This window comes from Macrobrachium rosenbergii, chromosome 14 (genome assembly GCF_040412425.1).
Source record: "Macrobrachium rosenbergii isolate ZJJX-2024 chromosome 14, ASM4041242v1, whole genome shotgun sequence".
Taxonomy (NCBI): domain Eukaryota; kingdom Metazoa; phylum Arthropoda; class Malacostraca; order Decapoda; family Palaemonidae; genus Macrobrachium; species Macrobrachium rosenbergii.
The window spans coordinates 54,237,421-54,251,564 of record NC_089754.1 but is presented as its reverse complement, the minus strand read 5'-3'; the positions used below and the strand labels follow the sequence as shown (position 1 = coordinate 54,251,564).

Here is a 14,144-nt window from a genome sequence, read left to right as displayed (position 1 = left end):
GGCAGAAAACTAACAACATACCTTTGGGCTTCTTCCAGTTCTTTCTTCTTTTCTTCATCTTCAGCAAGTCTAAGGGCCTCTTCCTCCCTCTGCCGTCTCTCCTCTTCTAATCTTTCTCTTCGTCGTTGCTCCTCCTCTATGCGTTTCATTTCCCGTAAAGCATTGGCAACCTTTAAAAAAGGAAAACAGCTGTGGTGAAAAATGCCTTTTGCCTAATCTCTTTATTTTCCCTTTATTATGATTCCTCCATCCACACATTCATCATAATAACATTTGCTTCTTAAATTCCTACTTGTTTTCATCAATAATTCTCTGTAAGCCCCCCCACAAGCCATACATCTTAATTGTCCCTGTATTCTTTCAGTCCCTTCCCACAGGCTGGCTCTTTAAAGGCTGAACAAGAGACTGTGGGGCTTTGAAACCTGCCTTAGTTTTAAAGATTAATATAACATTTCTCCGCTTTCTCTTTTAGAAACTGGCAGCTACATGATACCAGGGCCCACTACTAATATCTTCTTGACATCTCATAAGGGTTGTGGCCTTTTCAAGTGACTGGCCTAAACTGTTAACCATCCATCTATCATGGTGATCAACTATAGCAGTTACATAATAATCATAAGGAGGAGCAAGGCAGTCTAAAACATACTGAATGCATGCAGCCATAAACTTAGCCTTTTTGAGAACACTGAACCTCTCCCAACATATGCAGTCATAACATACTGACAGCTTTTAATACAAGTAATAAAGTTAGAGTGAAGTAAAAGCAGGGATGATAACAGACTACCAATCACAACGAACAAAATGTACAGGCTATTTTTTGTTTTTATTCTTCCATCATAAGGCCTGCTTTTATTACTCAATATCAAGTTCACCAGGAGAAATAAAGAAATAAGTAACATATAGAGATCAACACAAAGTAAACTGCAATTCTGACTTAATATAAGTAATAAATTCATGGACAATAATTAATAAAACTGTGAATAAACATAAGTCCCTAAGAAAAGGTTTTCAGCAACTGTATGGATGTCTACTTACTTCCCGAGCAAACATTCCTCTGACATTGCACTGAATGATTATGACAGCTCTTCGCATTCTGATGAAAGCGAGGCGCTGCTTCCAGCCACGATAGTAATTCTGAATGGTCAAACATGCAGCATGTATCCTATTATATTCTGTAGAGAAAATTAAGATAAATCTTTTGTAATTCCTAACACAGTTTTCTAGTTGACTAACACCTCCAATTCAGAGAAACAATCCTGTGTGTGAAAAATTGGAAACTAACATGTATAGCATAACTTTCACGAAAATTTACAATTTTCAGTCATGACAACATAAAAACCAAAAAAGAATGACTAACCTTTCCTATGTCTGTGCATCCGGTAAAGTGCCTGAATCTTGATTGCTGCTGCAATCATAACTGTTTGCCTCCTGTCCTCCAAGGGCTCGTAAACTTTCTGACGAATGAAAACTTTGGTCTTTCCTATCTGCCATTCCTTGGGAGGCAAATTCTGATTCTTCATGAGGTCACTATCAAATAAAATACGTCATGTGAAATTCACAGAAATTTCCTAAAATTTGTATTACTATAAAGAAATACTGAAAATCCACTTGAAAGTAACATCATTCATGATCTGCATTACTAAGCAGATATAAATCATGGTATGACAATGGAACTATATCTAAAAGATCTTGATTTCAGAATAATGCTTTAAAAATACTAGGAGTTACATGGCAGGAAAGAGTTAGAAATTATGCAAGTTTCATATTTTTATGAGATAATGATGCAAGGGAGAAGGGGATGGTTTGGACACGACTTTGCAAAACCTCTGGATGTATAATATATGATGGTACCAGCTGGACTCCTGTGGGCACTAGATGAGTTGGAAGACCCGAACATATTTGGATGAGAATTATGTGAAGGAAGGCAGAAGATCAGTGAGGATTTGTGGAAGCTAAAGCATAGAAAGACAAAGTGGCAGAAATTCAGAGGCCCTTTATATTAATGTACACAATGCTGGAGGGCATAATGATGATAATAAATGTATACAGGTACTATACAGGTACTAACCACAACCCATCTAAATTATGGCATACAAATAAGAATACTTGACATGATTATATGACTTCCAAACAAAGAATATTGAAGTTTTATAAAACAGTAAAAGACAACAGAGTAAATACAAGCCACATTAAAAGATAGAAGGTACTCACCAAACATGTTGCTTTGTGTCAGGATATCTTCTCTTTTTGTGGAGACAGAAATATCTGGAAATGAATTCTTCGTATTTCATGTGAATTGGGAAACCCTCCTTACGAATTCGGATAATATCGTTCATGCCAAGGTATCGCAGCTGATCAAGCACCATTGCTTCGTCGTACATATCAGCAGCCTTGTTCTTGTTGGGCTTAATACAGCGGACATACCTGGAAGGAACAAGTCAGTAGTGCTGAAAATTGCAACAATAATAACCTTCATAATGATAATATGGAGGTGAAAAAAAGGAAAATAACACAAAGATATAACTTTATGTACAGCCTTAATTTTACCAGAGTTTTTCCATTTTTAATTTGAAAATAGTTCATTTATGTTTTATTCCTTTTCTTAATTTAAATCTCATACAAGATTTATTCCTAGTTTTTTTTAAGGAAAATAGCATTTAATTCTACATTACAGTATTTCCTTCCCTGTCCTTCTGAATAACCCTAGACTGTACTATGGCAAAGTGTAAGTGAAACCCATTCATAAAATACCATTGAATATTCATACTACAGTAACCCAAAACAGTAAAATGAAAGATGAAAGCTTGTTAATTTTTTTAAACAAGTGCTGTGTTAAAATGCAAAATAAACAGATACCTGAAACAAACACTTCATTCAACCTTCCTAAATTACAATACAGCATTATAAAATGGCCTACAGAATGACTGTAACGTTAAAATTCTTCAAAACATTAATACATAAACAACATTCATATTTACCATGGGTTTGTTGACTGCAAAACATCGACCAATGCCTGCAGCTGATTACGGAAAGCATCCGAGACAGTTGGTTTGCCTTTGGTGGTTCCTCTGGAGATAGTGCTATGAATGGCACCCATCCTTGCAATTGTGCATCCAAGCAAGTCCTGTAGTTATGAAAAAATTTATCAAATGAAATGCTTAAGAATAACAAAGCAGCAGCCATAATAGCATATTCAGTGCTCTCACGGCACCTAAAACCCCATTGAAATTAGTATATTTAATTGCAAACGTCAATGAGTTAAAATGACGTCTAAAAGCCAAAGAAGTAGATCGAATATAAGAATGACATAACGTATGAAACACAAAGAGAATGAACTTCAATAATCTTTACATATACATATCTATGCAAATAGTCCTGAAATATTTATGAAAAGTTCAAATATCATTCAGAGCAGTTCCACGTTGGGACATAACATAAATTCCTCACCTGAAATCTTGTTAGGTCTGACACAAATTTATTTTCTGATTTATTCATCAGTTCGAAGAAGACATCTTGCTGGGTATCTCTATTTTTGTCAACAAATCCTTTTACTGTATAAATCACCTTGCCTGAAAGCAAAAAACAACTTATTAAACATCACACAAATACAACAATTTAATTATTTACTGAATTCGCATGTCTTGTCACATATTCCAAATGCAAGAGGCTATTCAACTGCATTTATGTCAATAAAGTTATTGAAAGGGTGAAGATCTTGAAATGCAATGATGTATATTCCTCTTTACACCTGGTCATGTTGGACCACTTCCAAATCACACAGACATGAATGAATGTATGGTCAAGGTGGACCACATCTGAATCATGTAGACAATGCTGAATGTATATCATACTTACAGCACAATACATCAAAATTATCTTCACCGATATCTGTTCTTATTCAACATATAAACTTACTGTTATGACACTGGAATATGGGAAATGCTGTACTGACATCTTCAACCAGAGAAATTGCATGACAAGAAATGCATTCTGATTGCAAAATCAAAACATCCTAAAATTCTATAAAAAAAAAGTAAACTCAACAAGGATACTAAGGTAATAATAGTATGTATTTTCCAATACTATTCAACTACCAAACCATATTGGCTCATTAGGGGCCAAGGAAGGTTAATTAACTCAAAATATGCTCAAGATTGGCCATGAGAATTTTACAAACTTCACAAATCTATCCATATAAAAAAATGTTTGATGTTTAATTACAAATGGAAAGAAAATCCCTTGAAAATATCATCATTACCTGCATAGTGATTAATACCAAACTCCACTTCCCATTTTCTTCTATCTTCTCCCTTGATGTAATTTGCATGCGTCTCAAACTCCTGGTGCAACTTCGTCAGGTAAGACTTATCTGATCCCTAAAGAGATAATAAACACTGTAATGCACATGAATTATATTACAGTAAAAATGTAATTCAACACTGTAATTCACAATAAAAGATACAGTCATCAAGTTTCAAAGAAGAGGCACGGTAAGTATACCTTTGGCATTCGACACTCCTCTGACAAAAGTTTCAGAATGCATCTGGGAGGCTTCTCCATGAGCTCAAGGCACTCAGTATTGTCAGTGAATGTTATGTGTGAAAACTTTATCTCTTCTTGTTGGTACTGGAAAGTAAAAGCAGTCATATTATTCAACTGTCTATGCTTAAAAGGCATACAGGTACTACAGTAGTTATTTTCAAGGAACATGTTCAAAATGTCAGGAAATACTACTACTGCAAATGGCACTTACAATTTCTTGCTCTAATGCAAATACGTAATGGTTGAAAAATTTGTGCAGTTTTTCGTTGGTGTAGTTAATACAAAGCTGTTCAAAGGAATTCACGGCAAAATTCTCAAAACCAAATATGTCCAGGACTCCAAGGAACCTGAAAAAATAAACCACTTTAAACATGCTTTTATAAAACCCATTATAATCAGTATATCAAAGTACTCTCCTTGTAAGTTTACATGTGCAGAAAAATTATATAGAAAGATAAAATATACAGTACAGTACTGTATTTAAACATATTAGGTATCAGTATGTGATTTTACTATTTTGCACAAGGAAAAACTATTTAAAAACTGTTTATTTTTATGTGGAGAGGCACATAAAACCAAGGAATAAAAATCAGTCTTCGAATCACTTGAGATAATCTGGAACAACGAAATATCATTACCTGGTCTGATCCTGTCCGGGGTTTGTGCACTTATTAATATGATCGACCAACCAGGCAAAAGTGCGGGAGTAAAGTGCTTTTGCCATGGCATGCCTGTTTTCTCGAGCTTCGGCAAGCTTAAGGGGGATGTGGGTTATGTTGCCTCTGATGTTAATTTGTCTCTGAAGAACCGTGCCGAGAAGATCCTCCTCTTTCAACCCCAGCAACCCAGATACTATCGTCAGGATCTCTTTATCTTTATCAGTCAATTCGCAGTTCTCACCATCAATATCTGCAAACTAAAGGAAGGGAAAATTTTTGAAAATCCTCTTATAGCCTAACATACTACAGTAATATCCAGCCAAAAATTCAGAACAATTAACAGATATTAGAACTATTGGGCATCACATATTTGTTATGCACTGGATATCAAATGTTACGACTGTTCAGTACGGTACCTCTAAGTTGCCGAGCCACAGGATGGCAGCTAATGTCCCGTATATTCCATCACATATGTCCTGTGGTACATGAAGCACATTGAATGCCAAGCGGAGCGCATCAAACTTCCTGAGATCATCAACTCCATCTATTGTGATGCAGCCAGACTGGTTCAAATAGGTGTAAAATTCAGCAGGTCGCAGGTGAAACTGATCAGCTATCTCCTTGTTGCTCTGTAAAGCAAGAATACATTTTTATGAAATTCAGAAAGACCTGCTAGTAAGCTTATTAAATTCATATTAAACCTGTCACTTCAATCAGTAATGTACAGTACAACCTAGTACAATTTCCAAATTCAAGGGATTTTGTACACTACAGATAATAATGCTTAGGCAATTTAAGCCTAGGTTGGCAAGAAATACAAGCATCACACCATCATAACTTGAGAATGTATTGCAACAACAAGAGAGCATTTGGTACCTTCACTTTTTGTTCATTTCCTGGTGGCTTTGCAACAAACACACACACATGCATATATATACAGTATATGTATGTATTTATGTGTGTATGTATGTACGTACGTATTAGAGAGAGAGAGAGAGAGAGAGAGAGAGAGAGAGAGAGAGAGAGAGAGAGAGAGAGAGAGAGAGAGAGAGAGAGAGAGATTCTTCATTCAAACTTGAAATCTAGAGATAAGGTTAACAAAGTCACTGAACCCATATCTATGTGGAGTGACATTACTCCCACTTGCCAACAAACCTTGGCAGCTGCAACCAGCTGATAGAAGACGTGGTAGTTGCGCTCCTGTGGGCCCTGGAAAGTTATGCGCGACTGCTCCAGAAGATAGTCCTGCATGACGCAGCCCTTGATATGCCACGAGGAATCGAAGCACACCTGCATGAACTTCCCGAAGCGGCTGGAGTTGTCATTTCTTACCGTCTTAGCATTACCTGTGGGGATTAAGAGGAATGAAATGGAATTGTACATGATGAATAGAAGCACTGAAGTACTGAGCTACCTATCCCAGGGAAGAAAAGTAAGAGTAGAGAGAGAGAGAGAGAGAACTGAAAATAACTAGAAAGATCTCTGTATTAACAAGGAGGAAAAAGAAAGGAAAGGAAGTGAATGATAAATATGAGTTAAAATAAAGACAAATAAACATAAACAAATAGCAAGGTATGTTCACCTCCCACATGTTAAAACATTATTTTTTTAAAACATTATTTTTACCAAAGGTCTGATGTAAAACTAATTTAGAATAACACTGATTTTGCACCATAAAATGACAAATATAAAAACTTTAGATTTTACCAACAGACCACACAATAAAGCCCTAAAATACTTCAGAAGCAAAATTTTCCTAGCATTTAACAGCACTACCAATCTACCTTAACAAAACAAAAAAAAGCAAAATGTTAGATAACTACATTTTATCAATTTAAATCTTAACTGCAGTTTTTAACAATACAAAATCTAGTAAGTTAATACAAATAAAGATGACCCAGAAATGTTTACGAAGAAATCAGAGGGGTAAAATCCTTTGGTTTTTACTCTGGAGTTAAACCTGATCTTTGGATCAAGTGACTGATAGAGTCATAATGAGGCCTGAGAGCCAGTTAATGGAATCAACCACTCACCGAATGCTTCGAGAATGGTGTTGGCCTCGAGGATCTGCTGTTCGACCCAGGTCGAGACACCCGAGGTCACGGAGCACAAGTACTGAAGGATGAACTTCGTGGTCTCCGTCTTGCCCGCGCCCGACTCTCCCGAGATGACGCACGACTGATTCTTGTCGGATCTCTTGAGGGCGACGAAGGACGACTCCGAGATGGCGTAGACATGGGGCTCCTCCTCCAGGAGCTTGCGGCCCTGGTACCGCATCAAGTTTTCCTATCGTTGGCAAAAATGGAAGGTGAAAGGTCGGTATTAATTGCATTTACGACACTCGAAATTTCTGTATAGAATAGAATATAGAATTTAGGCCAGAGTCTGAAACGGAATTGACAGTACAAAAGGGTTTTGAAAGGTGTAACAGGAGGAAAACCTCAAAGCAGTTGCACTATGAATCAACTGTTAGGACAGGGTTGAGGAAAGTACGATGGAAGAAAGAGAATATGATAGGAGGTACAGTAAAAGGAACGAAAGGGGTTGCAGCTAGGGGCCTAAGGAAGGCACGCTGCAAAGAACTTAAGTAATGCCTACAGTGCCCAACACGAGGTGCACTGATAGCACTAACCTCCCTACTGGGGAATTAAACAACTGCATTAATATATCACCACTTCATTCAAGATTTAAAATATCCTTGATCTTTACAATATATATATATATATATATATATATATATATATATATATATATATATATATATATATATATATATGTTTATTAAAATCTAGAATACTTACGGGTCCATAGATATCAAGCTCCTTGTAGGGGTTGACGGCTATGAGAATGCTGCCGGTGTAGGTCTGAGATCATTGCAGTTAAGGAAAAACCTGGATTTGATATGTCTGTATTTTTTTTTATTCTCCATATGTCTAGTATCCATTCAGCTTTGAGGGCACTGGAAGAACTCATAACACCTTAAGAAAAAGAAATAGATAAATCCCGGATCCACTTTGGGTCAATGAAGATGCATCTCAAAACAGAATCCAAACTTCCTTGGTTCATATCTCCGCCCTGTAAATTATTAACACAGAAATCCGTCGGTAGCTCTTTGAGATAACATGTATGCAGTAACAGATGCAGAAACAAAGAGACATAAATGCAGGCTCCAAGTTCGGTAAGACAGTAACAAAGGAAAGACATTATATTTTACTTACTAAAAGTCAATCGAAACGGATCTAAATTATACACTACTGGGTATAATCCAGTGATCTGCTTATCAATTAAGCCTTATATAACAGGAATAAAAGGACACTCGGCGATTATCTAAACAGTTCCCCCAAAATAAAACGATGTTAATGTCAACCACAAACGATTTTCCATGTCCCTTAAATTCTTGTGAATTGGTTTTTCCACGTCCTCCTTATTTACAGCATCCTCTCTCTCTCTCTCTCTCTCTCTCTCTCTCTCTCTCTCTCTCTCTCTCTCTCTCTCTCTCTCTCCTATTTTCCAAGTCCCTTAAATTCCTGTGGACTGGTTTTTCCACTTCCTCCTTACTTACAGCATCCCCCTCTCTCTCTCTCTCTCTCTCTCTCTCTCTCTCTCTCTCTCTCTCTCTCTCTCTCTTTTCCTCATTCGAATCGCCAGCTTCTATAACATCAACTTACATCTTTTCCTCTGCAGCTATCCCCGTCTCAATCTCCCTTTCCCCTAAAGTATTTCCCCTCTCATGACAATTCCGTCTGTCACATAACTCCATCCTTTACAGGCCCGTGTCGACACGAGGAAATGCGACAATGTGGCCCCTTCTCTCTCTCTCTCTCTCTCTCTCTCTCTCTCTCTCTCTCTCTCTCTCTCTCTCTCTCTCTCTGTGATTTAGCTGAGCCGTCGCTGAGTTGCAATTTCATCCGATTATTTCAGACGGAAATTATTCAGTGGTTTCAGAATACATAGTAACGATTAGCTGTACATAGTGTTAATTGCTTCAATAGTAATTTGTTGGTACAACTAAGTAGTAACTATCTGTATTATAACTACTACTGTGATAAGGTGACTATTAAATAGTACCCAACAGTTATGAGAATATTGCTTTACATGCACCATAGAAGTCACTGTGGATTATGTGGACTAAAATAATAATGTTCTCATTGTTCAAAATGAAGTGGCTGTGATATGACTGACAATCTAAAAAAAAAATTAAGTATTCACTAACTATACCAAAAAAAACCATGAAAGGCTAATGATCTACTTTGATAAAAATAAAAATATGCGGAATAGACGATGAAAAAACCGAGCCATACAAAAGAATAATTAACAAAACAAAATTACGACTAAATAAGTGCAACAAATAAGTGAGCCACACAAAAGAATAATTACCAAAACAAAAGCAGAATGAAATAAGTGCAACAAATAACCGAGCCATACAAAAGAACAATTAATGAAACAAAAGCAGAATGAAATAGGTGTAACAAATAATGTCTAAGTGAAAAAAAAAATGAGGAAAATGGCTTTGCGATCACGCACAGTCAAACGCGCAACCCAACGCACCTCCACTCCGAAAAATTACTTATCCTAATGAGACTCTTATCTGCTTTTTCTCAAACCCTCATCCTATCAAAACGCAGCAGCGTCACCTCAAACCTCAAACACCGAAGAAGAAGAAGAAGAAGAAGAAGAAAAAGAAAGAAGAAGAAGAAGAAGAAGAAGAAGAAGAACACGCAGACCGATGCTCAAAACTTTGCCTCGACATTCCCGTCCAGAGCAGCGTGCATTGGTGTCGTGACGGAAGAGGCCTGTAACAGCAGTTTTAAGATAATGAAATGCACTTCCGGTGAGGAGCAGCACGTCAGCCCGGGTCATGCAAGTTGCGTCAACTGTTTATTTTATTTTATTTTTTTTTTTTTAGGAGAGGGAAATCGTGCTTTCAACGAGATGTGCTCCGTTTGGGAGAAATGTTTTTTTTTAAGAAGTACAATGTTTCTGTAAGTACGGATCGCAATCCATTTTTTCATTATTTCAAAAGAAAAAACTCTGATTTTCAAAGGGAATACTACCTTTTTTTCTTATCTCAATACGAAAATTAGTTTTTTTAAGAATTTCGAAATGGAGAAAAAAATTCGCGGTTTGAATCTTTTGAAAGGAAAAGTCCTCTTGAAGGAAGAAAAAATTTGTTTTCTCTCTTTTAAAGGTAAAAGTTCTTTCTGCATGAATGCAAAAGTTACTTTTTTAATTTAAAGTTCTTTCTGAATGGATGCAAACCTATGCGGCCACTTGTTATAAAGAAAAACCTCAACAAGAAGCCATTTTCCGCAATCTCGGAGGCAGATTAAACTTCCTTTTAAAAAGGGATAGCCAGAGAGAGAGAGAGAGAGAGAGAGAGAGAGAGAGAGAGAGAGAGAGAGAGAGAGAGAGAGAGAGAAAAGGTGGAGCACAGAGGGAAAGCCGGAGAGAGAGGAGAAAAGGTGGAGCACAGAGGGAAAGCCAGAGAGAGACGAGAAAAGGTGGAGCGCAGAGGGAATTATTTAAGCGAGGATATGTTTTGCCTGTGTAGCTGGACAGCGCCTTCTATGCCTGAGTGCCTCCGCACCCCTTTCCAGCTGTGATGCAATATGCAAGCATTCATTCATTCTGCAAGGGCAAGCACAGGCGAGGGGAGGGGGTGGGGTGGGTCCCAAGGGGAATCCCTGCGAGCCAGGTTGCACAGGTAAGTTACCTGGATTTATGATTATCCGCGCGTGTGAATATGCATGTTTGAGGAGAACGGAGCCGCGGTGCCTGCAGTTGAAAGGTCGGGAAGCTCTGTGTATGGTGGGAAGTGTTCGCATAATGATGCGTTCAGCAAATAATTATGCTCTGTCTATTTCTATCTGTCTACTTCAGAAATAACTATCTATCCTTATTTTGTCGATACATTAACGACAATCCATCGACATTAGATACAATAACACTGATATTCATAAAAATCGATGAATGCGGTTATATGAGAAACTCTAACTTAAAGTCTTCTCTCTTACAGTTAGCAGTACTGCAAAGGATATAGTCTAGTTATGTAAAATATATACTAATAATAACTTATAAGGAACAACAACTGTTAACTTTATACCATCACATAAATAATGATAAAACTAGAGAACAGGAGGGAGGAATATAAGCGCAAAAGTAGATATACAGGAATGTGTACGACAGGCATAACAAAACACAAACAGTACACGTACGGTATGCGAATTCCTATCAGAATCAGACACGTTATACGTAATGGGAAACACTTAACAGTATGCTTCAACATACTCTGGATCTGGCCAGTGCATGGATGGGTGACCGCACAAAGCCAAAGACTGTTGGCGTTTAAACTGCTGTGACCATTACTAAACCTTGCGACCAATCTTAGAAGTAATGGTGGAAAGTGAGGTCTCAGAACCGAAGGAATAAGTGATTCTCTCTCTCTCTCTCTCTCTCTCTCTCTCTCTCTCTCTCTCTACTAACGGCCACAGGCTAATGCATGAAGCAAGAGAAGTAGGAAAGACAGGAATGACCGATTGATTCATGCATAATCAAAAGGACAAACTGGCGTCAGATCAACTAGGATCGTCGACGCCGAGACGAATGCTAGAGAGAGAGAGAGAGAGAGAGAGAGAGAGAGAGAGAGAGAGAGAGAGAGAGAGAGAGAGAGAGGGGGGAGGCCTAATTAAATTCAGTTTCCGAAAGCGGAGTCTTACACGTATGAATTTTAACACACACAACACATTTGTTATTCAAAATTCACTGTAACCAGAAGTGATGTCCATCCGAAATTAAGGGAATTATAAACTGGAGTGATTTGCGGGCAAAAAAAATACACCAATAAATGTAAAGTCGGTCGATGTTACCTAAGATAACTATCGATAACAATTTACTGCTATTGCCAAATGGCACAAAAAATTTTAACATGGGAAATATGTAACGTTCTCTCTACCGTCAATATTCTTGTTACGCATTCATTTGCACGGGGGGTTAACTTAGCTTAAACTCTTTTATTTATTTTTTTTAATAAGCGATCCCTTCTTTCTGTATTTCCTATTACCTTCTGTTACTACTTTCTAATGAACACCATGTTCTTTGGAAGCTTGAATTTCAAGTCAATGGCCCTGAAAGGTTATTCCGCATGAATAGGTTCATCTTCTGAATAATAATAATAATAATAATAATAATAATAATAATAATAATAATAATAATAATAATAATAATAATAATAATAATAATAATAAACATCACTTCTCTAACCTGGCCTTAGAAGTGGTATATAAGAGTATATAAACTCAAATAACAGTTACGAAATCTGTTAAAAAATCTGACTAAATACGACCAAGGGTGATTCAAAAACTTCCATAACTTATGAACGAGATACGCACGTCTATAAAAAATTTTTATACGACTGACCACCCAGGTGACGTGTGGATTTGGTACGGCGTTCGCTCTGAGGGCCCAGCGCCATAAAGCGGCTCTGCCACGAATCAAACGGGCCTTTTCTGGGGAGATTCGGGGACGCGTCGGAGTTCCTGCCTATTCAGAATGTTAGGTCTGGAGTGGCGTCCACCATAAGGCTATTTTCACACTCTATAAAACCAGCCTCAGACCCATTTTCTGGACGATAAAGTACTTATACGACTTTCGGTCTCACCGCCGATATTGGTTGTGAAGTGCTAAGTCTGGCGGCGAGACGATAACAGATGGGAAACGTGTCTGAGAAACTTGTCATTTAACGTAGTCTCAAAACAATTACTATCAAGGGAATTCATTCCACAAACTCCTACTCTGTTGGTTTCCAGGTTTCACTAAGGTTCTTTGTTGCTCGTATCTTGTATCAGATCGTTAAGGTTCGTTGTAAATTTCAGCATTGCTTTCGGTATTTTACATGGCAAGGGAATTTATCTTAGGTTCACCCTTCCGCTTCGTCTGACCTTGGATTCGAGATTTAGCCTAATTGAGAATACTTCAATGAGGGACTTATTACTCTCTTTTTTGTTTTTTCTTTACATTTGGACTTCTCTTTTCCTTTAACCCGACTCGAATTAACACGTGTCTAAGGCACCACAAGAATACATCAAATTTTCATTCTTCAAAATTTACATTTCACTGTACATATAAGCGATCCAAGCATCGCGAAGGAAGTGAAGTAGTTGCTAAATAGGTGTGTGTGTGTCTGAGAGAGAGAGAGAGAGAGAGAGAGAGAGAGAGAGAGAGAGAGAGAGAGAGAGAGAGAGAGAGACCAAAGGCTTCCTCTTGGTGTCTTGTATCACCTAATCTGAATACCTAACGAGGCTGAAGCCAATACTTACCTGAACACGCTCTTTCCTTCCCCTTCCCCCACCTCCCTCTCTCCTTCCCCGTTCCCCCATCTCCTTACCCACCCCACGTCATCCCCCCCCCGCCCAACCTTAACGGAGGGCCGGCTATGTGTCCCGGTCTCCACCTCATTACCAACATCTTCAGCAGGAAAGAAACGAACCTAAGCATTTCTAATTAGGAACGAGCGAAATAAAACGCCTCTATAAAGTGTTATACAGAACTTCTATATCCATACTATAAAGGGTAATGATGCTGAAGGCTGCTTTTAAAGCATTTTTCTTCTAGAGGTTGTGAGTAAAAAATCAACTCAAATGAGTCTCCATTCAGTCTCTGACAAGGATCAAACAGTCAACGCTGGTTTCTTTCGAAGGGGGATTTTTAAGGTCAATCTGAAGGACTTCTTAATTAGATATCTAACACATATTTGTATGAGCTATAACGAACAGTTCTTGTTAAATCTATAGAGGAGTCTTTTTTTTTTAATCTGTAAATAAAGCTTTTTAAGTCTGTAATGCGAGAGGCTTTTGGAAGTTTAACGAAGAAGAAGTATTTCGATTCTTTAGAAAAAGAAGCTTAAGTTCAAACTAAAGTCTCTTTTTTTTTCATAAGTCTGTGATG

General features: G+C 37.7%; 1 protein-coding gene across 2 annotated transcripts in view; it reads right to left on the bottom strand.

Annotated features, from left to right (window-relative positions):
- Myo81F (Myosin 81F) overlaps positions 1-14,144 on the bottom strand; it is a 227,652-nt gene that overhangs the window by 32,063 nt on the left and 181,445 nt on the right. For both annotated transcript variants that reach the window (XM_067116921.1, XM_067116922.1), the window contains exons 3-16: positions 8,003-8,065; positions 7,235-7,487; positions 6,357-6,547; positions 5,618-5,830; positions 5,181-5,458; positions 4,754-4,889; positions 4,501-4,626; positions 4,259-4,376; positions 3,448-3,569; positions 2,979-3,124; positions 2,212-2,424; positions 1,358-1,527; positions 1,036-1,172; positions 22-170 (exon numbers count right to left, since the gene is read on the bottom strand). In XM_067116921.1, coding sequence (XP_066973022.1) covers positions 22-170; positions 1,036-1,172; positions 1,358-1,527; positions 2,212-2,424; positions 2,979-3,124; positions 3,448-3,569; positions 4,259-4,376; positions 4,501-4,626; positions 4,754-4,889; positions 5,181-5,458; positions 5,618-5,830; positions 6,357-6,547; positions 7,235-7,487; positions 8,003-8,065 — 2,315 coding nt within the window. The remainder of the gene's footprint in view (positions 1-21; positions 171-1,035; positions 1,173-1,357; positions 1,528-2,211; positions 2,425-2,978; positions 3,125-3,447; positions 3,570-4,258; positions 4,377-4,500; positions 4,627-4,753; positions 4,890-5,180; positions 5,459-5,617; positions 5,831-6,356; positions 6,548-7,234; positions 7,488-8,002; positions 8,066-14,144) is intronic.